The sequence below is a fragment of the Lepidochelys kempii genome, chromosome 2 (assembly GCF_965140265.1).
Source record: "Lepidochelys kempii isolate rLepKem1 chromosome 2, rLepKem1.hap2, whole genome shotgun sequence".
NCBI classification, from domain to species: Eukaryota; Metazoa; Chordata; order Testudines; family Cheloniidae; genus Lepidochelys; species Lepidochelys kempii.
Window position 1 is genome coordinate 113,461,885 of NC_133257.1, and position 26,905 is coordinate 113,488,789.

At 40.8% G+C, this 26,905-nt stretch overlaps 1 protein-coding gene across 3 annotated transcripts in view; it reads right to left on the reverse strand.

The window, feature by feature from the left end:
* The window catches only part of PHACTR1 (phosphatase and actin regulator 1), a 459,498-nt gene that overhangs the window by 324,310 nt on the left and 108,283 nt on the right, over positions 1-26,905 (reverse strand). For all 3 annotated transcript variants that reach the window (XM_073332014.1, XM_073332016.1, XM_073332013.1), the window contains exon 4: positions 12,955-13,023. In XM_073332014.1, coding sequence (XP_073188115.1) covers positions 12,955-13,023 — 69 coding nt within the window. The remainder of the gene's footprint in view (positions 1-12,954; positions 13,024-26,905) is intronic.

Below are 26,905 nucleotides of genomic sequence, written 5' to 3' on the forward strand. Positions count from 1 at the left end.
TATTCCTTAATTTCCCACCCACAGCCCACCAAAATATGGGATGAGTTGGTTGCATGGCCATCAGTGGCAAACGGATATGTATCCCTATGACCACAGCTCCACCTATACTTTTTGCAATAATTGTGGTTTATTGCATTTAACCTGGTTGAGATAAAAATATATTGGAACTACTGCTATCTATTTAAGTCACAGGTATGGGTAGAATAGTAATGTACAGTATATTATTTGTTTCAGGTGATGACCTCATTAAATAGTAAGTGGGCTGTGCAGGGGTTAAAGCTTTACAAAATAGATTGTTTGCAAAGTCTTCTCTTTTTCTTGGCAAGAAAGAATCTCAAAAAACTCAGGAATCTTCTGCATCCATGTCCAGAGTGACCACACTGGCTCTACTCGGCTAGTTATAGCTAAAAAGTCATTAGGTGATTGCATCTAAAGTATGGGTAATGATACGAGTAGGGTATATCAACTGCACTTCACGATAACTAACTTGTTTGACATGCTCCAAATCAGTCACAGGAAAAAAAAATGTACATAGTTACTGCATTTCAGTCTCAAGCTAGGCTAGGGGAATGTAACCATTCACTGACATAAATCTTCAAACTTGAATGCTGTTCAAGTAGGGGAGTCATGAACTCCAAATGGTTCAAGTGGAATGGGCACCCAAAAATTTGTATGCTATCTTATTCAAATCCAGAGTGCAAAAAAGGCTTTCATAAGATTTCCAGTATTTCCTATTATTGGCTGAATCAAAAACATTGCCATAAACAAGGCAGACAAAATGAGGGAGTCGGATGGAGAATTGATCCTCAAGGAAGATTCTGTTCAAGTCTTGGGGAATGCTTTCATTTGGGTCTTTTTTTCTTATCTGAACCAATTTACCTATCTCTAGATGAAAAATATTCAGTGCACTGTATTTGAGAGTCAGAGGGAGAGGGATGATGGAAAGGAAGATCAGCTCCTTCCCGTCAACAGGGTGAGCTAAGAGATCATGGCTATGAAAAAAATGTTAGATTTGGTTTTCATGTTTATGGTGAATCAAAATGACCAGGGTCTGATTGCCAGGGTGCATGCTCCTGCCTCCAGTTCAAATTTTGCATGCAGTTTTGGGTTTCAGCTGTGACTGATTGGGGCCAGCTTGACCTGAAGTCAACAGAAATTTTGCTACTAATTTAATGGGAGCTGGATTAAACACCTTAATGAGTTTAAGAAAGACAAAATCCTTTCATTTAGTCAGAGAACAATCACATCAGCAGTGCTCCCTGGTACAATGCTATCATTTATGAAGCTATTATAATTTCAGAACTTTTTGTTGATTCTGAGCATTAGCAGTTTGTGAAAGAAAAAAACCCAACATGAAATCGCATTTTGTTTTTTGCATTACTCTGGCTGGCCTAAAAGTAAACAGGGCTGGGACTAGGTCAGGGCTGAACCTTTGTTCGCCAAGTGCATCCCATGGTGGTAGATCAGACGGTAAAAATGAAGGCCCCTATTCCTGGCGTGAGAAGCTCAATATTAAAAGTAACTTTTGTGTATTTTCAAAATTAATGTGAGGTCTAATTTAACAATCAATGAGCCTCAGCCAGGAAGTTTTAATCTAGCTGTGAGCATCCCCAAAGTTCAATGGGCTAGTGTATCTGGTGTACTCATTTGGACCCATCTGAAATTTAACATCACCTCTGTCATTACATTATTGGAAGATGACCATCAGCACTTCAGAACAATTGAAAAAACTTGAGAGAGAAACATGTAGCACACAATTCCCTGTTTAAAAGGTATCATTATTTTGTATGTAAGTACCCTTTTTCTCCCTATCATGTAGCGTATGCATATTAAAAGCCTCACTTTAAGTTTAAGTTTAAAAGCAGCTTTTAGCTAGGAGAAGCCTCCTGGAAATATTGCTTGCAACCCGAGAACAGGGTGACTTTATGTGAGCCATCAGTCTGTGCATGAGAACACTTATGAAATGCATCCAAAATCTGTCTTGATTAGTTAAGCTAGAATGTCTCCCTCTCCATTCCTTCCAATAAAAAACAAATAAAGAGAGCTTATTAAATAGAGATGTCATAGTACATTATATTTTAACTCAGCACCATGGGTTTATTTGTTGATAGGCTGCCAGTCTTGGAGCTGTGATTTCAGTACTGAGATAAGCCCTCATGCTGGAAGGCTAATAGTTTTCTTCACTGGGGGTTATTTGAGAACAAGGACATGCAATTTTTATGGGGGAGTGAGACCCAACTTGGGGGTCTAGCAACCATAACAGTGTCTATCAGATTTTTTTTTGTTCCACAATAGGAAGCAGTGGTGCATACCATTTTATATTCCATTTAAAATTATACTGAAATAAAAGCTGCACTACCAGTATTAATTATTCATAAAAATTTGGAGTGGATTTAAGCCTCAGGAATAGAAGAGCTCGATTACCTGCAATCGCAGGTTCATATCCAAGTAGAATGAACTCAACCCTTTGTTCCATTTCATGCAGTTTATTAGGGGCCTTCTGCTCTTCTTCTGGTGTGAATGAGGACTGGCTCCCTTGAAGTCAATGGAATTACACTGGTGTAAAACTGGTGAGAGAAGAAGAATCTGACCCTGTGTGTGAGTCTTTTAGAGAAGAGCTGGAAAACCAAGATCTTCTCTACTCTGTATGAACAGTAAGGATCCTGTGACTCTTTATGTAAGAAGAAGGGCAGCAGTGTCCTTAGGCAACACATCCACTTCTCCACGGTCATGCCCTGTAACATGTACGTGAAGCATCCACCCATCCTCCACAGAAGCAGTTACAGTTTAACTGTCCTGGGATTCTTTAGATTGAAAGGCACTATTATTCAAATATTTCACAGTTTGTCTGAATCTTAAGTTTGCTCAGCAAAACATCACTCCAGTGTTGAAAACTCGCATGCAAATTTTGTTAGCAACTCTGACATCTAGTGCCTGATGCTCTTCTCAAGCAAAATTCCCATGGGGGGTGGGGTGGGGAGGGAGGAATAATTAAAAAAAAAAAAAAAAAGAAAGAGAGAGAGAGAGAGTTTTCCTTGAGTAAAGGCTTTAGGACTGGCCCTCTAGTACTGACAGGGGTGCCACTAACATTATGACCCTCATCCTGCATTTTAGTTTGCACAAGCAAATTACAGAGCCTGGATAGAGCCCCACTGGAGTGAGACAGCTGAACTCCTACCTGGATCACAATGCAAGATCCTGTCATTGAATGTTGTGTATGCTCATTGATCATGATGCCCTTTTGCTGAAATCAGGCGATTACCAGTATCTAGGGAGTTGGTGCAGAGAAAGTGAATTTCTTGGGAAGTTGTTAAAAATCAGGGGAACTTGTTCACTATATAGGTCTTGGTGGGAAGTGACATGGGGAGAGAATGAAACCAGAAAAAAAAATCTTGATATTTACAGAATAGGATGTAATTTAAAACTTCAAAGCCAAAAATTGTACTTGTAGTCTATTTGAAAAACAAGAATTCAGATAAGGGGACTTTTCTGATCAGAGAAAGTATATAGACTGCAACTCAAAGAGTCCTCTAGGTATTTAAAAATGAAAATTGCATAGATTAACTGTCTAAGCAAATACATTCATCAGCAGTTCAGGAATCTGGAAGAGATTATCATACAGATGATTGAGCATCAAATTCTCATATAAAGCTTTTAAACCCTAGTGCACAAATCTTGAAGGCCATGTCAGCAAAGAATGAAAGGATTATTCTTTATTATTATCTGCCCTGTTTGGGTGTGAGGCAGAGAGTCTGGTTGTGGGGAACAGTGTACACTTGATATTGCTGCTTCTGCATTATTGATAAGGCTGGTCATCAACTATGACCCAAAAACGGCCCTCTGAGCTGGGAAGACAGGCTAATGGATCAGCAGCAAGTGGCCAGCTTGATAGAAGCAAGGGAAAGTCAAAGTGAAGATTACATCAGAGAGACTTTGCAAACAATCTTAAAAATAAGAACCTCTCCTCCCATCCCCAGAAGGATGCAAAAAGGGGAAAAAAGAGGGATGACAGAATGAGAATGAAACAAAGAGAAAAACAGGGAGGCAGGGAGTTAAAAACAGAGAAGAGAATCTATTCCATCTGCACAGTGCAAGGGAGAGGCAGTCCAGCCCGCAGTATATAGCGATTACCATATTGGATCAGATCTGTGGCCCATCTAGCCTGTCTCCAAAAGTGGTCATTAGCAGCTGCTTCACAGGGAAGTGCAAGGAAGTGTGCATTTCTTATTGTTATTTCTCGTTTGTATTGTATTAGTGCCTACAGGATTCGGATCTCATTGTGCTGGTCACAGTATTCATGTATAGCAATCACTGTTCTGGGCCCAAAGTGCTTACAATCTTAAAATGAACAGCAGAAGGGTATAAAAGACAGACAGTGGAAAGAGTATGGGAACAGTGAGATCATTACGAACAGTGTTCTTAACGGAAGCCATTTCACACCAGTTGCCTAAGAATTATTAAGTGTTTTGTGGGCATCACAGCAAAGACAAGTTTTAATGAGAGTTTTGAAGGAAAATCACGTAGTGGCTTTCTGGATCCTTGCCAGGAGCTCCTCCAATGAATAAGGGCAGCAGAGAAGGAAGCACAAAGGTGTTTGATGAAAAATTGGACTAACGGGGATAAAGGCAGCATTATTTACAGAGCTGGGATAGAGTTGATAGCTCAGTACCATATCAGAGGGTGGGTCTAAGCCAGGAAGGGCCTTAAAAATGAAGACAAATTGTTTGAGAAGGATGAGCCAGGGCAAAGCTGCAAAGGGGTATGTGTGAGAGAGACATGGTTAAGGCAATGAGCCAGGTAAATTGTCTTTGTAACAGTAACAGATAGATGGCATTTGTCAAGATCAGCAATCCAGAGATGAGATAATGAGGGTCTGAACCAGAGGTTTAGCTGCATAGGCAAAAAGGAAAGGCCAGGTGAGAAAGATGTTGCGTAGAAAGGAGTAACAAGATTCAGACGTGGCCTGGCTGTGCGGGTCTAGAGTGAGGGATGAGTCAAAGGGGACAGCAGAAGCTGTGTTTACAAATGAGGTTTCCCAGAAATAGGGCATAGAGGGAGAAGGAGGAGCAGCCCTGTGGGATCCACACTGTGAGCTAGAGCAGGGATGAGGAGTAGTTAGTTATGGGATCTCCTGCTGCCAGGGAAAGTTTATTCCTAACCCCCTGAATTAAAGGTTGGTTTATGCCCCTTACAGAACCACAGGAGTTCTTTGTTTTAATCTTTGCTATTGTGGGTATAGGGAGGGCAGCTTGACCCAGAGAGGGCCACAGAGGTTTGATTCCCCAGTACATCAGGAAGCTTTGCTGGGCCATAATAGCATTGCTGTAGATGAGGACATTTATAATTAAAATCTTAGCACATCCCTGTAAAAGATTCCCATGTGATTATTTTTAATGGAAGGATTTTTGATCTTTTTTTCCCCATCTGCTTCCAGAAAATGCAGTCCCATTGTTCTCGCTAATTATCTGAGAACTTGTTGAAATGTTCTCTTTGTTTCCAGTCTGAAAAAACCCAGGGACTTGCATGGAGTCAGCCTGTCAAGTTCCCCTCTCATAATTCCAGCACGATGATAACAACCTGTGAGGGGCACTTCCCATGTCAATGTATGATTAGTGATTGGCAGCCACTATGCGTCAGGCTGACTTCACCTTTAAATAAGTTGATTTAAAGAGCTTTGTATCACACTGCATAAGCTCTACAAATCATCTTAACTTGGTCTGACCTGGATGTACATCTACAAGCCTCAGTATAACCAGTGCATCTACCAGCCTTGTTATGTCCAGGCTAATGAATTAATTAAATAGATACCTTCTTTTTTGTTATTGGACCTATTTCAAGTGGATGAAACCGTTTGATACCATTAAATAAAGTGATAATAGCTTTCTCTCTCCCCCACCCCATGAATGCTGGGTTATGGTGACACTACAGTGTGGTCCAACGGATAGTGTCCAAGACAGAGTCAGGAGCCCGGATTCTGTTCTATTTGCCACTGACTTGCTGTGTGGCCTTGGGAAAGACATAGACATTCCTCTAAAACAGGAATAATGCTTTGTAAAGAGCACTGACACCTAGAGACGAAAAGTGGTAGTAATTCTGCCATTAAAGCTGAACCTGTTTCTTTTGCAAGCCTGATTAGAAAACCCTCCCTTCTCCTCTTCTTTATTATTATAATACGTTGAATATCTCCAGGTTAGTATGAGGCAAGTTTGGGGGGCACGTAGTGTGGGAAGGGAGATTTCAAATGATAGGACTTCAGGGAGGGAAGTAGCAACCTTTCACTTTTCAAAAATTTCACCTGCATAGCTCAGAAACGACATTGTCAATAGAGGTCAAAATAACATTAATAGTCAGGCCTCATGGAAAACTCATACACTGGGTCACTATTGGGAACACTGGCTAATATTTTAAAAATTATTCAAAGTCAAATTCTTTAATGTTGGGAGGACTGATATATTCCATAGCAATTGTAGTATCCCTGTTAAATCCTGTGACAGTTAAAAAGCTCCACCCTATCTATGCTTACATTAAAAAAATTCTTTGTGATGAGACACTACAAAATGTAAATCTATTATTAGAGCTTTTTGTCACTGGGATTTTTGCTTTAAAACACCTAAGAAAATTCACAGATCATCCACCATTCTTCCCAGCACTACTCTCCTTTGCCATGCTTATTCCAAGGTGGACAGGGTGTATGAGGGTGGGTATCATCTCCCCAGTGGTGATTCTTCAACACCAAGGGCAAAATGAGGTAATATAGCTCGTGGCTAAAGATGCAAAACTACTGTTGTTTCTGTGACCATCCTGGTAAATGTTCTTCCCTGCTGACCATTGAAGACTAGAAATTTTGAATGCACTACCATGTTAAATCTATGAGGGATGAGGTGGCAGCTCACATCACTGGACCCCAGCAAGGAACTCCAACTATGTTTAAGGAGATAAGGTGGCATGACTGTCAGACTTTATGGCTTTTGGGACAGACCTGGCCTATTCATATCTAAACTTACATAGAATGATCCAAGATTCACTTGCAGTAATTCTCAAACTTTTGTACTGGTGACCCCTTTTACATAGCAAGCCCTGGAGCGTGACCCCCCTTTATAAATTAAAAACACTTTTTTATATATTTAACCCCATTGTAAATGCTGGATGCAAAGCGGGGTTTGTGATGGAAGCTGATAGCTCGTGACCTGCCATAGAATAACCTCGTGACCCCCTGAGGGGTCCTGACCCCCAGCTTGAGAATCCCTGTTTTAGAACATGGTTAAACAGTCATTAAAAATTACAAATGTTTGCTTGGGGAATCTGTTCATGGTATGAAGTGTCAGTTTTGCCTACCCACTTTTAGAGTCTCTATGCTTAAGGATACAATGGTGAGTGTAAAGTATTAAAACGGACCTCTTCAGATGATGATGGTGGTGGTACTTGTAATTTCAGTGATGTTTGAAATATGGCTCTGCTCAAACCAGTTACTTGTAACCCATTGTAATACCCCAACAACAACACTGGATGCTTTATGGAAGTTACAAATTCTTCGAGCACAACTTTCAACTCTCCCAAGCGGTATGTCTGCAACACTGGTCTTACTAAGTCAACATGCAAAATCCATTCAACAAGTTTTGAGTTATGAGTAGTTCTCCCCCTCCCCCCACTTAAAAAATGGATGAAATTCCCAGATAAAAGACTTGATTAAGAAAGTCAGTGTTGGGAACATATTGCCCATTAAAACAGTGTTTATGGAATGCAACAATCCCACACCACAGCCAACCTCTAGACACTAGAAGATTGTTCCAACATTAGCCTTAACTCTGTTCTTGTATCCCTCCTCATCCTTCACCTATAAACTAGACACTCCTTACCTTACCCAATCTAACATTTACAATATGGGCCACAGATCATTTATCAACACCATATGCATGCTGGCAGATGAACCACTTATCCACCTACTATGTGTGGGCCAGAGACTCAGCCCTCCCACTATGGGTCAGAAACTAAAACACCCTCACCACTGGCAGCCAACTGGCACCCATACAGGCAGGCTCAGTAGGGAGGTTAAGGATAGAGTAAACACGGAGAATGAATGAATGATCCTCTCAATCCTAGAGATGATCCTGCTCATAAACATCACCTGGATAGAGGGAGGACGCTCGCACTTCTGTTTTATGGATAGAGGATTTTAATCTCCAGTGCTAGCAATCTTGTAGCTTGTGTGCGTGCTACATTCACACAAAAGCTGTATGACTTCAAATCAAAGTGTTCTTCTTTATTACTGCAGTAGAAAATTCCACAGTCTTTATTAACACTAATGAGCCTTTACATTTTTACAGAAACATTTTGAAGATGGTGTGGGGGGAGAAAAAAATTGTGTACTTGGCTTGTCAGAGTTCGGTGTGGGCCCATTGCATGTGCTATTTTTATTTCTTCAGAGATCCTTACATTTGACACCGTATTTGGTAATGAGCGACAGCATGGAATAATTCGAGCCATACAAATGACAAAGGGTGGGCGTATTGGGGAAGATGAAGTGCACTGAGAGTGTGCTACAGGTATTGTACCAATTAGACTCCGTACTCAAAAAACAGGAATAAATAGGAGGAATGGAAGAGAAAATGCTTTCAGGTGTGTATTTTATAGCTAAGGTCCACAAAAAGTAACACAATTACTGGAAACAGTATTTGCTGTGAAAATATTACATTTAAAGCAGTTTACATGCAGATTGTTCATTCAGGTGTTTTTTCTGTTAGTACATACTGGAGTGCTAGTTTTTGTATTGTGTTGGTTTCAGCCACTAGGGGCTAGAAGTCTAAAAACATATATCAACATTACTTTAGGAATGCAATCTAAGATCAGGCAAAGTGGTGAGGGTAGGTATCAAGTTACTAGTGTGGGAATGACTACACAAATGAGATGAGGCAATGTTGTTTGGGGTGTGACTATGCTAACGTTTATGGTGAGCATGTTCAGTGCGAAGCCAATATTTTCAGAATCTGGAGCAGACTCAGTGCTAATACAATGCTGTGCTGCCTTCTCCTGACTGCTTACTGAGCCTTATACAATTCACTTGATTTCAGATTGTGTCATGGAAGCAAACTTTAGGCTGAAGTTCACAAATCTCTAGAAAGTGTGAGGGCTGGGAGTGGGATCTTTTCTTGCCTCCCCATAACTTCCTGTGGCATAACTACACCAGTCCCCTCCCTATCTAGTGTTCTTTTTTGAGCTCGTCATGGCGGGGGCCTGTGACCTCTTTGAGGCATCAAGGCGCAACTGGCTGACTCCTCTCCATGCACAGAGCCTTCCGGTGGTGGCCAGCTGCACCAGTATAATGCAATAGCATTAATACCTAGCCCTTACGGAGCTCAGAGGAGCAGAAGAGTTTTTCTTGACCCTGATATTGCAGAAAGGGGAAGGTACTAGCCTGAAGGCTAGGAGGGGCAAAGCAAAGACTTATGATGAGGAGAATGTGCCAGACCTTGGGAGATCCCAGGATGCAAGGGAGGGAGGGAGTCAGTTGTCCTTTCTCCTTGACTACTGTGGTGTAATGTTCACTCCCACCAGAAAGCAGCACTAGATTAGATAGGGATCCAGAATCTATTAGGGATAAGGAAAAATCTTTAAATATACCCCCCCACACACACCCATTCCCACTTGTTAATTCTCAATGGAGAAAAGTCTCAACGTTGTTTTAAGTTGTCAAGATAGGTACAAAATCAGCTGATTTTGCAGCTATATGCCTTCAAATGGATCTAGTTTGTAGAAACAGCAAAGAAGAAACATTTGACACGGACAAACACGTAATATTAAACATCTTCTAACATTAAAAACTGATGATCAGTGGTGCAAGTACGGTGGTTTGGTCCGGTACGCTGTACCAGTAAGACATTTATAGTTGGTATAGCATACCAGAAAGACAGAAGAGGAGCCCAGCCCCACCCCGCTCCTTGCCTTTCCATGGAGCTGCATCTCCTCCATCTGTACAGAATCCCCTTTGGAGAACAGGGTTGGGGGCAGTACAGCAGCCGCGCTTTTGCTCCTTTCCCCACAGAGAACCGCAGTGGGGAAAGAAGCAGAATGCCGGCAGCACCTCTGGCGTGGCTGCTGTAGAGCCCCCAGCCCCACCCCCAGCCCTTCCACACAGCCACATCTCCTGAATCCTCCTGCCTGGGGTCTGTACAACAGACATCTCCAGCGCAGTGGGAGGAGGACGGAGCCCCCTCCCCGGTAATGTGGGATGTGGATCATGGGGAGGGGATGGGGAGAGCCTGGGGCCCTGGGCTGGGAGGAGTCATGTGGGAGGGTCACAGGCCCCCCCTTTGTGTCTCTCCCATGAGTGCAGCATGCCAGCAAGAAATGATTTCTACTTGCACCACTGCTGATGATCTTCCTAAATGCACAGCTTTTACATAGTCATGATCTGATGGCTTTGCACCTTTTATTTTCCAGCATTATTTAAATGCTAACATTGCTGCTAAACTTGCTCTTCCTAGGTTTTTGAGTGACAACCCTATTAACAATCAGATAAGCAGTTAGATGACTTTGAAAGTTTTTACAACATAAAGCAAATGGAAAGCAAATGGAGAGAAATGCAATTTGCTCAAAAAAGAATTAGTTATTTGATCTAACCTTTGAAAAATTGGCACTTTTGATAGCACAGGTATATATGATTAGATTATGAAGCATGTTAACTTGGACACAGACTATTGGGGGGAGGGATGACTAAGTTAAATCTCAGAAAACTTAGCTGTTCAGTCTAGATAAGAATATAGGAGTTTTTTTCAGTCTAGCCTTTTTTGGTTCAAGGAAACAGATTGGAATACATGCAAGAATGTGGTTTGTGAACGTGTGAGAGAGCATGTGAGCTGGATTACCAGTGTTCCTAGTTTGAGTTGGGTGTGAAATAAAACAAGAGAAGTTCTTCTCAGAATATTTGGATACTTTTGCTCCCTCTCCTGATTGGAAACAATAAGAGAAGCAAAGTAAAGGCTCCTAGGCGTTATCAATCAGTCAATCAGCAAGCAAGCAAGCAAAGTTTTAAAGGGAGAGAAAAGTTCAGTCTCCACATCCATTTGGTCTCTGGCCTTGCTATTGAAACTGCCAACAAGAGTGACAATTAAAATGTTGGTTATGGGGAAGATGCTGGTCCTCTGGAATGAGACCTTTAATATATCTCAGAACAGGCCCATTGACCAACCATCAAACAATAATGGCTACCAACCTGAGATGAATTAGAACAGACAGCCTAGAGGTGAAAGGCAGCCTTTGTAACACCGAGACTAGACTATTACAATGTGATTGATATGGAGCTACACCCAGAGATGGTTCAGAAAGTGAAGCTAGTGAAGAATCCAGCTAATAACTTATTCAGTGGAGCATCACATCAAGATCACAGACCACCAGTACTTCATAGACTGTATTAGCTGGTTGTTAGTTTCCAGGTAGAATCCAAAGCGTCAGTTTTAACCATTTTAACCACTATATGTGGTTTAGAACCAGGCAGCCTGAGAGACTGCTTCTTTCCTTGTGTGGCAATGATACAGCTGGGCTAGGCGAGGGACTCTGGGATAGTTTCTCTTTGTCCCTCAGTGTCCCCTCATGACGGGTGCAATATTTGCTGGGACTGGCATCAGTTTCCACACAATACTCTTTGGCCTACTCCAGCCAAGCTACTTTAAAGCACTCAACCTCTTTTGGGGTAACAGAGACACTTAGTTCAAAGCCAAACAAACATAGAAAACAAAACATACAAAACAGTCCAGCGAGCCCAGCCTTCAGCCCTCACAGGCAGGCTCCTAGCTACAACAGCTTGACTTCCCACTTAGAGACTGGATCCTTGGCTTTTCTCTAATCAGCCATCCAGGCCAGGCCAGGCCTACCCTCTTTGCAAAGGCTCTAGCAAGCCATAGTCCTTCTATAATCCCTGGTCTGGGCCATGCATAGGTGCTGGAACTAGGAGTGCTGCCGCAACCCCTGGATTGAAGTGGTTTCCATTATATACAGGGTTTACAGTTTGGTTCAATGGCTCTCATCACCCCCACTATACAAATTGTTCCAGCACCCCTGGTCTGAGCCAAGCTCCTTGCCCCACAGAGGAACAGCTTATCTGCTCTCCTTTTCCAACAGCCCTCAACTTCTGGGCTTTTCTCATCTTAAATCTAACACTCAGAACAGGTATAGTAGAGTGGGGTTAACTGACCTCAAGGCTGCTCTTTAACCCTTTCCTATCTGATGTGGGATATATCCACCCCCCTCACAGGCTCAAGATACAATCATCTTGATTTAAGTGATGGGTGGCTGCTAGCAGGACTTTTTCCTGTATGGGTTCTTCATCTCTGTAATTTGCTCTAGTTCTTGGCACACTGGAGCCCAACTCTGCTAAGCTTCCAGGCCCATGCAAAAATTCACCCCTCCCCCAGTAAGTATGAGGAAGGGGGGCAGTTTGAAGAATACATGTTGGACAAGGCTTGTTAGGCTTTCGAGGAGGTGGGCAAGCCTGCATAATGTGTGCATTCAACTCGATTATATTGTAGATATTGTTAAATTATTTTGATATTGTTTCAAGATCGTAAAATGCCTAGAAGAATGAATAAGCCCTTATTTGAAACTGAAAAACAAACATACATACATAACCCTATATCAAATTCCCTATCCATCATGGTATCTGGGCATTTGTGTCCAGAGACAGACACTTTGAAGTCTATTTTTTTCTATTTTACAATGTGTAATTACAAGTAAATTTCTGTTTCCTTTTAAGAATGAGGAAGACTTTTTCACAGCATTGAATCCCACACAGTTTATCAATGTAATAGAACCGTGTGTCTCTTTCCTGAGTCCTACAGTGAGTTAAAGCCTACCACAAATGAAAGCTGATTGGCTGGACAAACCACACAGTACAAGATTTTTGACGTAAATTAGTTGTATCATGCTGCAGGCAATACAAACGATATAATGAATGGAACGCACCTTCATTGAAAGGGGAATGGAGCAGATAACTTAGAAGGTCGTTTCCCATCTCTGCTTCATATGATCTCTCTGAAATCACAGGAAATATTTTTATCATCTTTGTTAATGGTCTGGAAGGTGGAGCAAACAGCACATTAATTCAATTTGCGGATGGCATTAAACTGGAAGTTGTTGCAAATATCAGTGAGGACAGAGAAATTCTGCAAAGTTACACAGCAGTTAGAAATATGGGTAGGAAATGACTCAATGTAATTCATGATGGAAAATGCAATTTAATGTAATACACCTGGGTAAAAATAACCCAACGCACATTGGGAGAAATCTGGAAAGCAGTAATCCAAAAGGAGACCAGGGTTGACAGTGGGGAGCAAAAAAGGCCAATGTGATTTTGGCCTGTAAAGGCACCTCCTGCACAGAGTTGAGGGGTGATAGTTCCTTTGTGTATGACTCCTTTGAGACTGTACCAGGACTATTGTGTTCATTATGAAGCATACCACTAGCAGAAAGTCATAGACAAACCAGAGGCAGCTCCGAGATGAACAATGTTTTCAGTTTACAGTGTTAACATGAAGGAAACAAGATTTCATTTTTCTGGGCTATCATTTGCTAAAATTCTATCCTTGTTGTATAGTAGAATTTAACATATTACACAACAACATTATAATTATATGCAACACCGACAGACCCTGGTCATGGGTGGGCGGAATCAAACCTGGGATCTGTGGAGCTTAGTGCATGAGCCCCAACTGCATGAGTTAAAAGCCACATGGCTGTTAAAGCAGACTCATTAATCTTTCTCTCTAAGTGGTCTCAGTGCCACTTAGATGGGCACTGAACACCACACCAGGAGCTGTGTGGGTTACATATATAAGAATGAATAGGGTAATATTGTGCCTTATTAAATCTTATAGTTAATAGGAGAGATTGCTGTATAGAAAATGAAAAATTCCAACTGAACGGGCCTGTGACAGTTAATTCTCATTTAAATACACATTTTACTATTGTTAGTTACTAAGACCGTGATCCTGCCAGGAGCTCTGTATGGACACAGCCCTGCACCCACACTGAGACCCATTACAGAATCAAGCCTAATTAATTAATGTCCTTTATTTATTAGTGTAATATATCAAATTGTTTTTCAACCTACCTTTAATGACCCACCCTTCCCCCTGACCCCCATGACATCATCATTTGTTTGGTACTCCTTGAAAATAGGAGATTGGATCCCGAAGAGCTGTAATTTTGACTAATAATGATAATGATCATTAGCCAGCTAATTTGCTCCTTCCCTCTCATTTCTTTTTGTTTTTAATTTTCCTTCCATTATATAGCTAACCAAGTATTTATATGGACAATAGGATTAGACAGGAGGCTCCCTCATTAGTACTTGCCACAGTAGCTTTACTTGAAGTCGGTAAGAAAAAGCCAGGATGGCAGGCTTTGTCAGCCACTGTCCAACAATCAGTACTTTTACATGGAGGCAATGAGAATTCATTTCTGGTAGATCTCCACGAACTAGAGTTATGCCAGAAATGAATTTGACCCGTTGTGCAACGTTTGCAGTTCTCTTACCTTACATTCTTATTAGAAAGGGGATAGATTACCAGCCTGAGTTAAAGTGGCACCCAAGTGCTAGTACATCTTCTACCTAGCTCCAATGAAGTTGGGTGAGACAGTTTGTATGTGTTGGCAGAATGTGGGTTAGGGACAACACCTGAGTAAGAGTTTGAGTTAACTCTGCAGTGAAGAGTTAGTCTCTACCAGCTTCCTGCCTCTACTGCTGAGGTGAGATTCAGGTATCCCATAAATTACAAATGGTAAAAAGTCTGAGATCAGGGGGATATAAAGAAGGGAAATATTTGCATTTCAGGTAAAGGATTTGGAGAATACTGAAGAATTAAAGTCCTAATGATCCAAATTAATTATGATGCTATCCAAATGGTCTGTCTGACCCTTGATTTGACATCAACATCTTCTTAAAATGTAGTTTAAAAACTCTGTGCTGCTTTAGTCTTATAAAGATCACATATGCAACAATGTCATGTTATGGTATCCCTGGAAAGGGCCAGGACACTCAAGTCAATGCAAAAGTCTGTATAGATTTCAGAAGCAAGAGGTCATGGGTTTCTAGTATCCACCCCTGCCCCCAATACTACTACCTGCCTTCCCTGATATACATAAATGGAATAATTAACCTCAAAGTTTCTCCACATTGTTTTAGAAATAGATAGCTGGATTCTTCTAATCCTTTTCAGTGCAATAAACACAGATCTGATTACACACTCTTGCAATGAGAAAAAGGAATGAAACAAAATCAGGTATTTCATCTGGTATATTGTACCGCTACAGCCTCCATCTTTAAAAGCTTTGAAAACCCTCTTCACCAGGATATAGAATACAGTATGTTACAGTTCTTAAGAAAACAATCACTGAACATTTGACATGTGTTTGTAATCCTGATTCACTAGGTTAGCAATGTCTCATTCTGTTGTTTCCCCTGTCTATTCACTCTACAGCTAAATACCCTCATTATATAGGGTGATCCCAGAGCAGATGAGACGTACATCCAGGACCTCTCCACAAACTCATCAACTCTCCACCTAAGGTTCAAGGTCACAGCATAGCAATACAATCAAGCAGAAAGGAGAAAGCATTAGTAAAATACAATATGGTGCAGATCGGCTGAAGAGATAAAAATATGCTGAAATGCTCCAGTGTAGCTGTGTACTCATCACAAAGTTTTATTTGAAGTCAAGGTTGAGTTTGCTCCTCTGCAATGTTCCTCTTTCCAGAATTTTATTCAGGAAAATAGATGTTTAGTGCTTTTGTATTTAAAAGTCCTTTACTCACATAATGAGTCCTTCTGGGCACAATTCCTAGAACAGTTAAACACAGCTACCATCAGGCTTTATATTAAAGAGGAAGTGGGGAGATCATTTAAATATTACTGTCAAACATGACATTTACCCATGTTGTTGATTTTACACTCTCTACAGTCTGACAACAGCAAAATTAATATTTGTGGTAGCCTGCTCTGAGCAATTGACATACTACTTGGAGCTCAGGAAGTTAAGTTGTTTGCTGAGAAATTATATGTGCAGTAGTTGTACAAATACAGAAACAATGGGTAGACACTCGGTGTAAATCAGTGGAACTACACTGAAGTCAATGCTGATTTCCACTAGCTAAACATCTGGCTGTATTGGTCCAATTGTCATCTGAAATGCATGTGTGTGGAATTCCTATTTAAGTCTGAGGGGATGACTGGGCCAAATCTGGTTTGTTTGACATAATTTTAACTAGTTAAACACAATAATACGTAAGATAAATAATGATTATTTTATTGAGAACGGCTAGCAACCTCCCTTCATTAAGTGAGGCAATGATCATGCTATCATTAATTGCATGGCTGCAACCACAGGTGCCATAAGCAATCAAGATGCTTATGGGTCAGAACCACAAGTGGTGGATCTCTGGGTATGTATAAAACCAGATATAGCCTTATTGCATACAACCTGTGAATCACAGACCATTGGGAGACTATGGTTGCTATAATCAAGAATCCTGGATAAACCAACAGAGCCTATCTATATCTTCTCTGCAAAGAACCTGATTTCACCAATGATCATAACTTGCAAAGAAAAGAATGACCTATTACAAAGGTTTGCAGAAAAAAAGTCTATTGTGCCATCACAAGTGAGTGGAGTTTGGTATGTGGATGAAGCTTGAGAGATTATCTTATTTTTACTAAGTCTGAGTCTTAATGCCAGAAACATTTCATATATTATGTTACAATTATGGGCCAAAATAATTAAATGTTACATATTTTATCAACACTGACATTTATATGCACCAAAATCCTAATGGTTTAAAATAGTGCAGACATGAAGAACAAGTGGATAAATTAATATGGAGTTGTTAATATTGCACTATTAAAAATATTGACCAATAACTTTAGGCTTTAGTTGAAAGAATTTCTGACTTTATTAATGTTTAAATGAAAAGTGTGTGTATACATGTGTGTGCGCATGCACACATGGGGGAGAAAGAAATCTGTACTGATGACAGGAACATAGCAATTGCCAGAATGGATCAGATTGAAGGTTCATCTTGTCCAGTATATTGTCTCCAACACTTGCCAGCACCAGATGCTTCATAGCAAGATTTAAAAAATATACTATTTGATTTTAACTCAGTCATTGGTAATTAGAAATGTGCACTTCTTTATGGCAATCCAAGACTAATTCATCCCATGTTGAGAAACCAATTGGGAGCTGAAAAAGCAAGAAAGCATGTATTTCTTTTCCAATCTAGGAATAAAAATAATGTGGGAGAAGATGAGATCTACTATTTCTAAATACTAGATGGACATGGGACCAGATCTTCAAAGGTATTTAGGCACCTAAAGATGAAGATAGGCATCTCATGACCATAGCAACCAGAAACAATCCACTAACTACAGTTAATGCTTCCTTTGTTTAATGATTCAGTTCGTTTTAAATGCAAAGCATGTTTTGATTAACATCCTTTTCCCCCCTCACATATCCTGAAATTTAAGGTAGTTTTATGTAATGTGATACAGCATGGCCAGAGGGCAGCAGGAGAGTGTTAGAAGGGAGCCTTATTCCCTGTAGATGGAAGAAATTTTGCTATAAATTAATTAAAGCACCTGCAGCCAGTCACATGATAAAAATCCCCTGCTTCAATCAGACAAGAGGAGGAGTTGAAGCAGAGTGGATTGGTGTTGGAGCAGAGAGCAGTTTGGAGAAGTGTGGCGGTGGGCTAAGACGACCAAGACCCTAGGCAAATGGACACCTGGTTTGTGCAGAGGGAGGGCAGGAAGCCCCACAAGCTGAAGGGCAGGACAGGGAAGTAGCCCAGGGGAAGAAACCGCTAGTTCTAGTGGTTTACCGCTATCTCTAGGGCCCCTGGGCTGGGACCCGGAGTAGAGGGCGGGCCCGGGTCCCTCCCTCTCCACTCCCCTCCTCTAGGACACTAGTGGGGCAGTTAATACCTCAGTTCAGGGGCAATAAACAGTGCTCTGAACCCCTCCCCCCCAAGAAGAGAAAGCATGAGACCCATTATAGTAGTGCTGGCAATTTGCCACAGTAACTAATCAACAATTTTAAAAGGCTGCTTTTGTGCATTTTTAATGAATTCCAATTTTCATCCAAAAACTTTATCACCACTAAATTATCTTCATCTAGTAAACAGAAAATGTGTCATTCACCATTTTCTAACATAATACTGTAGCAATTAAGGATCTGAATAAATATGCTAAGCTATGTAATTGCTTAAATAAACATCTATAGATATAGTGTATCCTGGTTAGCAAAAAGAAGTACAAAATTTAGTTTAAAGACTGTATTTAGTTGCAAGCTGACACATTTTAAATGGTTATAGCAACCAATGAGAATTAAACTTTCTTTAGGAAAATAGCTAAAGTACAAATACAAACCAAGTTTAAAATCAATTATTTAAATCAAGATTTCTTGCTTACTGATTTATGTCATTATTAAAATTGGTGATTTAAATCAAACCACTGTGACTGAACATATACTTCTTCTCCCTTGAAGCTATTTTAAAAGAAACATCAGCTTAAAAGTTGCAGTGGATTATCAAGAAAATAAAATATGAATAGCTAATAACAATAGATCACAATCACAAAGTATCACCACATTTTCTCTGACAATTATTTAAAGTAATATCGTTTCAATTTTTAAAGGCAATTGGGCAGCTTCATCTTTGATATTTTTATACCTACTGCAGATTCAGAATCTATTCTGTCCACCAGCACTGAGGTTACAGGAAGTTTCTGATGCAAGTTCCAATAAATAATCACAAATCATGTTCAGATAAAGAAGTTCTGATTTGGCCTCTACGGGCTGCCAGGGGGATTTACATAGGGTGACTAGACAGCAAATATGAAAAAATCGGGACGGGTGGCGGGTAACAGGAGCCTATATAAGAAAAAGACCCAAAAATTGGGACTGTTCCTATAAAATTGGGACATCTGGTCACCCTAGATTTACAAAAACACAAAGGGCAGTTAGGTGCCCACCTCCCACTGAAAGTCAGTGGAAGTTGCACCCCTACCTCTCATGTATACCTTTGAAAATCTCCCTCTGAAACCAACAAGCCACTGAACCTCTGCTTTCCAGAATATACTGTACGTAATCCCTGCAGGCAACCTTAATGAAACCGAAGTGTGCAAGCACTGCTGGAATGCTTGACAGATGAAGTGGTGCTAATGAACCACCCGCCTTTCCTGTGGCAAGACACACAACCTGCCTTGTCTGCTGGAGGAACGAATGGAAATAAGACTGCCACTGTAATGCACTGGATAATTATACTTGTCAAGAAGGTTCATACTGTTTCAATTCTACTTGCAACTGAACTTGTATTTCTAGTTATGATCCTGATTTTTCGGGTACCTCCAATATAACCTCTTTTAAACCACATCAGCCTGGAATGACTCCGGGACTGAGTCCAGATGTGACTTTTTCATTGTTGTTGTGGAAAAAACTAGCCTGATTTTTCAAAACCACTATTATGTGTATGAATATGTGTGTGTGTGTGTGTGAATAATTGCATGACCGCAATGGAACCAATTCTGTGATTGTACTAATGATTGTGCACACCCAGATGGGCAGTGATCTCTGTACTTTTATGCAGCGGTGTGCACATAAAGTAGGTACACAGTTGTACATGCACAACTTAAAGCCAGTGTCAGCCTGATTTTTATGTTGCAGTCTCCCCATTTTTGGAGAGAAAAAATGAGGAAAAAAGTTTCAAAATGTTATTGATTGGGATTTAGATGGCATGATCAGATGTATAGTGGAAGGAGAGAGAAAGGGGCAAGTGAATTTTATAAGCTGCCTATTCATCCTTACTTGGAAAAGATGGATTACTCATTGCCCATGGAACACCCCAGCTATTCAGACTGGACATCAAATGCAGATGAATGATTGTCTTGTACAGAGCTCCAAGTGAGTTAGCAAAATCTTGGTCAAAAGTGGCATAGGGAAATAAACCCATCATCAAGGGCACCTACTTCTTCAACCACTGGAAAATGAATTGGAGTGTACTTTGCCCTGGAAGACAATTTTACTGGGGTGGGTTGGTGGGAAGGTAGAAATCAGACTTTTGGACAGATCAGGGAACATATTTTGTAGCAAGACCTGCATAATGATTAAGTAACTTCATGACTTAATTTTGGAACTTTTGGGCCAGATCCTCACTTGGTATAAAGTGGCTCAGCCCTCTTGCCTTCCATGGAACTGGATCTATTTACACCAGCTGAGGATGTTGCTGCTCCCTGCCATCCTCCTGTTTTCCAAAATACTAGCTCCCTGACGCTGCTGGGTCATCCATGACTGGAACGAGGCTAGGGGTATTTCATTCTCAATACATCTCCATGCCACTTGATTGCTCATGTTGATCTTTTAAAAAGCTTTTAAAAGACACAGGCACAATGCATGAAAGCAAATGCCCCTTTCCATTACCAAAGCACCATCATATTTTCTTACACTACTCCACCTATGGAGGGATACATCTTTATTTCTTTTGGTGATTACTTCATTTGAGTAGCAGAATGCTTGTTTTTGTACTTCACAAAGAAGGTCTATTTTAGCCAGCTATGTCTCAAGCTCATCATTTGTGGCACAGCTTATTCTCACTAGGGTGTCAAACAAACTCTTGAATCCCAGTTAATACAATGCCCTGAGCAAATCTACCGGAGCTATTAAAAAATGGTGGAAATAAGCTTTTCACGCCAGGAAAAAGTTTGAAGATGAGTGAAAACAATTGAATTTGTGAGAGATGCAGTTAAGTGCCATTAGCCATGATAAACAGTTCTTCTTCAGTCCTTTTATCTCTGGGTTCACACCTGAAATGCAGTCATAAGATTCAGTAAGCTAACATGATCCCACTTTGCTGACTTGAGCTTCAGTAGAATCAGAACTAAACTATGCCAGCAAATACAAAGAAACATTTGATGCAGTATGCAGAGCTTATTGTTAAGAAATTCAACCCAAATTGATGAATTGATATGCACTCATCTTCACAAATAGGAAATGCAAAACAAAGCCATCTGAGGTATACAAAAGCATCTGCCACTCTAAAAGAAATTACTTTAAAAGTATCCTAGGCACTACGGCAACTCCTTACTTCCATGGCCTCTCTTCAGTAACCATTATCCAGTACGTACTGTCTTGTCATGTCTTCATTCTGTTCATTACTGTTTCCTGGGCTTGTTATGTGGACCCATTGTAACCACTTATTATTCAGTTGTTGTTAAGGGAGAATCTGGAGTGATGTCTACTATTTATTTTAGTCTCTATATTGGTAGTTTTAAAATATTCAAAAATAAATTTAAAAGGGATAAGTATCTTTAGAAAAGTCTCATCTTGCTGGCTGGATCCTTTGGGCCAGATCTTCATCTTGGGTAGATCAAGCCCAGTGGAGCTATGCTGACGTGGCTCTTTGTCTTTAGCAGGGTCATAAAGAAACAAATTCACATCCCACAGCAGCAGCAGCACTCCTTCACTCAGATCAAATGATCATTTTACATTGTCATTGGTGACATGATAAATGTGTTGATGAAGGTCAGGGGGTGAGAAGAGACTAACTATGTGTCATCATCACCATCCTAGAATGTGCTTTCAATTTAGTACTGTGTCATAGAAACAGTTGACATTCTGGATCAGTGCCAAAGTAGCTACCTAAAAACAGTAAACAGTGGCCTAATGAAGATTATGTCATGGAGCCATAATTTAATGCTTTTTACTTTTTTTTGTTTTAAATGTCTGAAAGAATAACCTAGATAGAACAGGTTTTAGAGTAGCAGCCGTGTTAGCCTGTATCCTCAAAAAGAAAAGGAGGACTTGTGGCATCTTAGAGACTAACAAATTTATTTGAGCATAAGGTTTCGTGAGCTACAGCTCACTTCATCGGATGCATTCAGTGGAAAATACAGTGGGGAGATTTATACACACAGAGAACAACAAACAATGGGTGTTACTATACACACTGTAACGAGAGTGATCAGGTAAGGTGAGCTATTACCAGCAGGAAGGGGGGGGGGGGACTTTTTGTAGTGATAATCAAAGTGGGCCATTTCCAGCAGTTGACAAGAATGTCTGAGGAAAAAAGGGGGGGGGGAATAAACATGGGGAAATAGTTTTACTTTGTGTAATGACCCATCCATTCCCAGTCTTTATTCAAGCTTAAGTTAATTGTATCCAGTTTGCAAATTAATTCCAATTCAGCAGTCTCTCGTTGGAGTCTGTCTTTCAAGCTTTTTGTTGAAGAATGGCCACTTTTAGGTCTGTAATCGAGTGACCAAAGAGGTTGAAGTATTCTCCGACTGTTTTTGAAGGTTTTTGAATGTTATAATTCTTGACATCTGATTTGTGTCCATTTATTCTTTTACGTAGACACACAAACTTCCTAGTGGCTGGACTTCACAAAAACTAGACAAGCCATTTACAACACACACTTTGCTTCTCTACAAAAGAAAAAGGACACTAAACTATCTAAACTACTACATGCCACAAGGGGCCACAACAGTGGTTCCCTTAACCCACCCAGCAATATTGTTAATCTATCCAACTATACTCTTAGGACAGATTTTTCTGCTGTCCTATCTCGGGGCCTCTCCTTCTGCCCCTCCACCCACATGAACATGATACAGTTCTGTGGTGACCTAAAATCCTATTTTCGACGTCTCCAACTCAAGGAATATTTCCAACACACCTCTGAACAGCATACTAACTCACAGAGAGCTTCCTACGAAGACTACAAAAAGAAGGATTCTGGGTGGACTCCTCCTGAAGGTTGAAACAACAGACTGGACTTCTACATAGAGTGCTTCCGCTGACGTGCACGGGCTGAAATTGTGGAAAACTAGCATCACTTGCCCCATAACCTCAGCTGTGCAGAACACAATGCCATCCACAGCCTCAGAAACAACTCTGACATCATAATCAAAAAGGCTGACAAAGGAGGTGCTGTCATTATCACGAATAGGTCAGAATATGAACAAGAGGCTGCTAGGCAGCTCTCCATCACCACTTTCTACAAGCCATTACCCTCTGATCCCACTGAGGGTTACCAAACGAAACTACAGCATTTGCTCAAGAAACTCCCTAACAAAGCACAAGAACAAATCCGCACAGACACACCCCTGGAATCCCGACCCAGGGGTATTCTATCTGCTACCCAAGATCCATAAACCTGGAAATCCTGAACGCCCCAGCATCTCAGGTATTGGCACCCTGTGCGCAGGATTGTCTGGCTATGTAGACTCCCTCCTCAGACCCTATGATACCAGCACTCCCAGCTATCTTCGAGACACCACTGTCTTCCTGAGGAAACTACAATCCATCGGTGATCTTCCTGAAAACACCTTCCTAGCCACTATGGATGTAGAAGCCCTCTACACCAACATTCCACACAAACATGGACTACAAGCCCTCAGGAACACTATCCCCGATAATGTCACAGCAAACCTGGTGGCTGGACTTTGTCCTCACCCATAACTATTTCACATTTGGGGACAATGTATACCTTCAAATCAGCGGCACTGCCATGAATACCCGCATGGCCCCACAGTATGCCAACATTTTTATGGCTGACTTAGAACAACGCTTCCTCAGCTCTCGTCCCCTAATGCCCCTACTCTACTTGCGCTACATTGATGACATCTTCATCATCTAGACCCATGGAAAAGAAGCCCTTGAGGAATTCCACCATGATTTCAACAATTTCCATCCCACCATCAACCTCAGCCTGGACCAGTCCACACAAGAGATCCACTTCCTGGACACTACGGTGCTAATAAGCGATGGTTACATAAACACCACCCTATACCAGAAACCTACTGACCGCTATTCCTACCTACATGCCTCCAGTTTTCATCCAGACCACACCACGCGATCCATTGTCTACAGCCAAGCTCTACGATATTTGCTCCAACCCTTCAGACAGAGACAAACGCCTACAAGATCTCTATCAAGCATTCTTACAACTACAGTACCCACCTGCTGAAGTGAAGAAACAGATTGACAGAGCCAGAAGAGTACCCAGAAGTTACCTACTACAGGACAGGCCCAACAAAGAAAATAACAGAACGCCACTAGCCATCACCTTCAGCCCCCAACTAAAACCTCTCCAACGCATCATCAAGGATCTACAACTTATCCTGAAGGGAGACCCATCACCCTCACAGAACTTGGGAGACAGGCCAGTCCTTGCTTACAGACAGCCCCCCACCTGAAGCAAATACTCACCAGCAACCATACACCACACAACAGAACCACTAACCCAGGAACCTATCCTTGCAACAAAGCCCGTTGCCAACTGTGTCTACATATCTATTCAGGAGACACCATCATAGGGCCTAATCACATCAGCCACACCATTAGAGGCTTGTTCACCTGCACATCCACCAATGTGATATGTCATCATGTAGCAGCAATGCCCCTCTGCCATGTACATTGGCCAAACTGTACAGTCTCTACGTAAAAGAATAAATGGACACAAATCAGACGTCAAGAATTCTAACATTCAAAAACCAGTTGAAGAACACTTCAATCTCTCTGGTCACTCGATTACAGACCTAAAAGTGGCAATTCTTCAACAAAAAAACTTGAAAAACAGACTCCAACGAGAGACTGCTGAATTGGAATTAAATTTGCAAACTTACAATTAACTTAGGCTTGAATAAAGACTGGGAATGGATGGGTCATTACACAAAGTAAAACTATTTCCCCATGTTTATCCCCCACCCCCACTGTTCCTCAGACATTCTTGTCAACTGCTGGAAATGGCCCACCTTGATTATCACTACAAAAGGTTCCCCCCTCCACCCCCACGCTGGTAATAGCTCACCTTACCTGATCACTCTCGTTACTGTGTGTTTGGTAATGTCCATTATTTCACATTCTCTGTGTATATAAATCTCCCCACTGTATTTTCCACTGAATGCATCCGATGAAGTGAGCTGTAGCTCACGAAAGCTTATGCTCAAATAAATTTGTTAGTCTCTAAGGTGCCACAAGTCCTCCTTTTCTTTTTGCTAGATAGAACAGAATCAAATCCACTGATCACCAGGGCTCAGGTTGGCCACAAAGTCCCCCTGTCCTGGTCAGAGAGATTAAATAATCAGTGGTGGAATGCTGTACTATGTTTGCCTGCATGCCCAGCCTAAATATGATTTATAGCTGGCAATAACATTGATTTACATGTACAGATCATTTATTTCCTTCTTTAGGACAATGCCAGGCCTAATCTGTGTATTAAAAAAAAATCAATCCCAATCTACTAATGGCTTATAAACATAACAGGTAAAATAGATAGCTATTGGAAAATGGGCATACCAATTTCTTATTAATGAAACTGACTTATAAGATACATCTCTCTGTCATATACACACATTTAACTGTAACTGTCTGTGTTTATTCTTGGCAAGCCATCACTTTATATACCCAGTAGCCTGTAGGGTTGTGCTTTCTTCCCTTCTTGCAGCAAATATGAGAGATCTTAAAACTGTTAGTTTATTTATGGAAAAACAATGGGTTGACTGAGCAGATGTACAATGGCATTTCATATGTTCTCACCTGTGAGCATCTGAAGGGCTGGTCATGCTGAGTGCCAAAAGCAATAGCTAGTTTAGGAGAGCTCTGAGGACATTCTCCACTGGGAAAATTTTTAGGAATGAAACAAAATCATGAATTCTTTCCTACTTTGAAACATTTTTTTTAAATGTTCAAAAAATGGTCTGTTTACTTTTGTTTGATTTATATAATATTTTAAAAGCTGTTCAATTGAAAATGCAACATAGACTACATTGCCTTAAGAGCAAAACAATATGTAACTATACCCTGTAACTCTGTCACCACACTCTGACCAGCTGTGAGGCAAAAAGGGAATAAATCCTTTCCTTTTGATTCTGCTGGTTTTAAAGTTCCTGATTACAAAGAGCAGCACTCACAAGCACCCCACACAATCTAGCTGAGTGCTGATATTAACTGTTTTGGTCACAATGTCTGATGCAGCTGCCCAGGCATCATCAGACTGGAGAAGAAATGTGATGGTACTTTACTAAAACTCCTATACAAATTGCACCATCTAGTCTTACAACCTCATGAATAATTTTTCTGTATATTCCAATTATGAGAAGGCTGATTTAATTCAGGACCGACTGCTAATAAAACAGAGAGGCAGATTTTCCTAGAAGCAGAGGGGTATTTAAATTCAAAAAGAGGGAAGGTCATTTTTATTGTTTCAGCAAAGAGGGCTTCATATTGAAGATTCCAACACTGAACAAACCTTATAGGAAGTATTTGTTACAACCAGCTTTCCAGTAATTTTTTCAGGCCTTTAGTCATTGATTTCTTGTTTTACATGTAGTCTTATTTCTTTCTTTCATTAATATTTATTATTTGTATTATCGTAGCAGCTACGGGCCCCAGCCCCGGGCCCCATTATTCTAGGTATTGTACAAAGCCAATACTCCATTTCTGCTTTTGATATTAAATTTTTCCAAGTCCAGTGCTTTAGCTAGAAGACCGAAGTCTGCTCTCAGTTACATCAGTGTAAACCCAGAGAAACCAATGGCACACATAAGTCAATGGAGTTACTCTGACTGTAAGCTCTTCTGGGCACAGACTGTCTTTTTATGTATTTGTACAGAGCCGAACAGTGGGTGCCTGCTCCATCACTGGAGCTCCGAGGTGCTACTGCAATAGAAATAATAAATACTACTACTACGGATTTACACCAGCCTAACTGCAAGCAGAGTTTGACCAAGAGGGCTTGATTCTATGCTGAGTTACACCGGCATTAATCCGGAGTAATGCCCTGTACTGCAAAGCCCAGTCTGAAACTCAGGAGATTATTTAAAATCTTATGAATTTTATGCTATATTTTAGATTCTTTTTATTTGCCT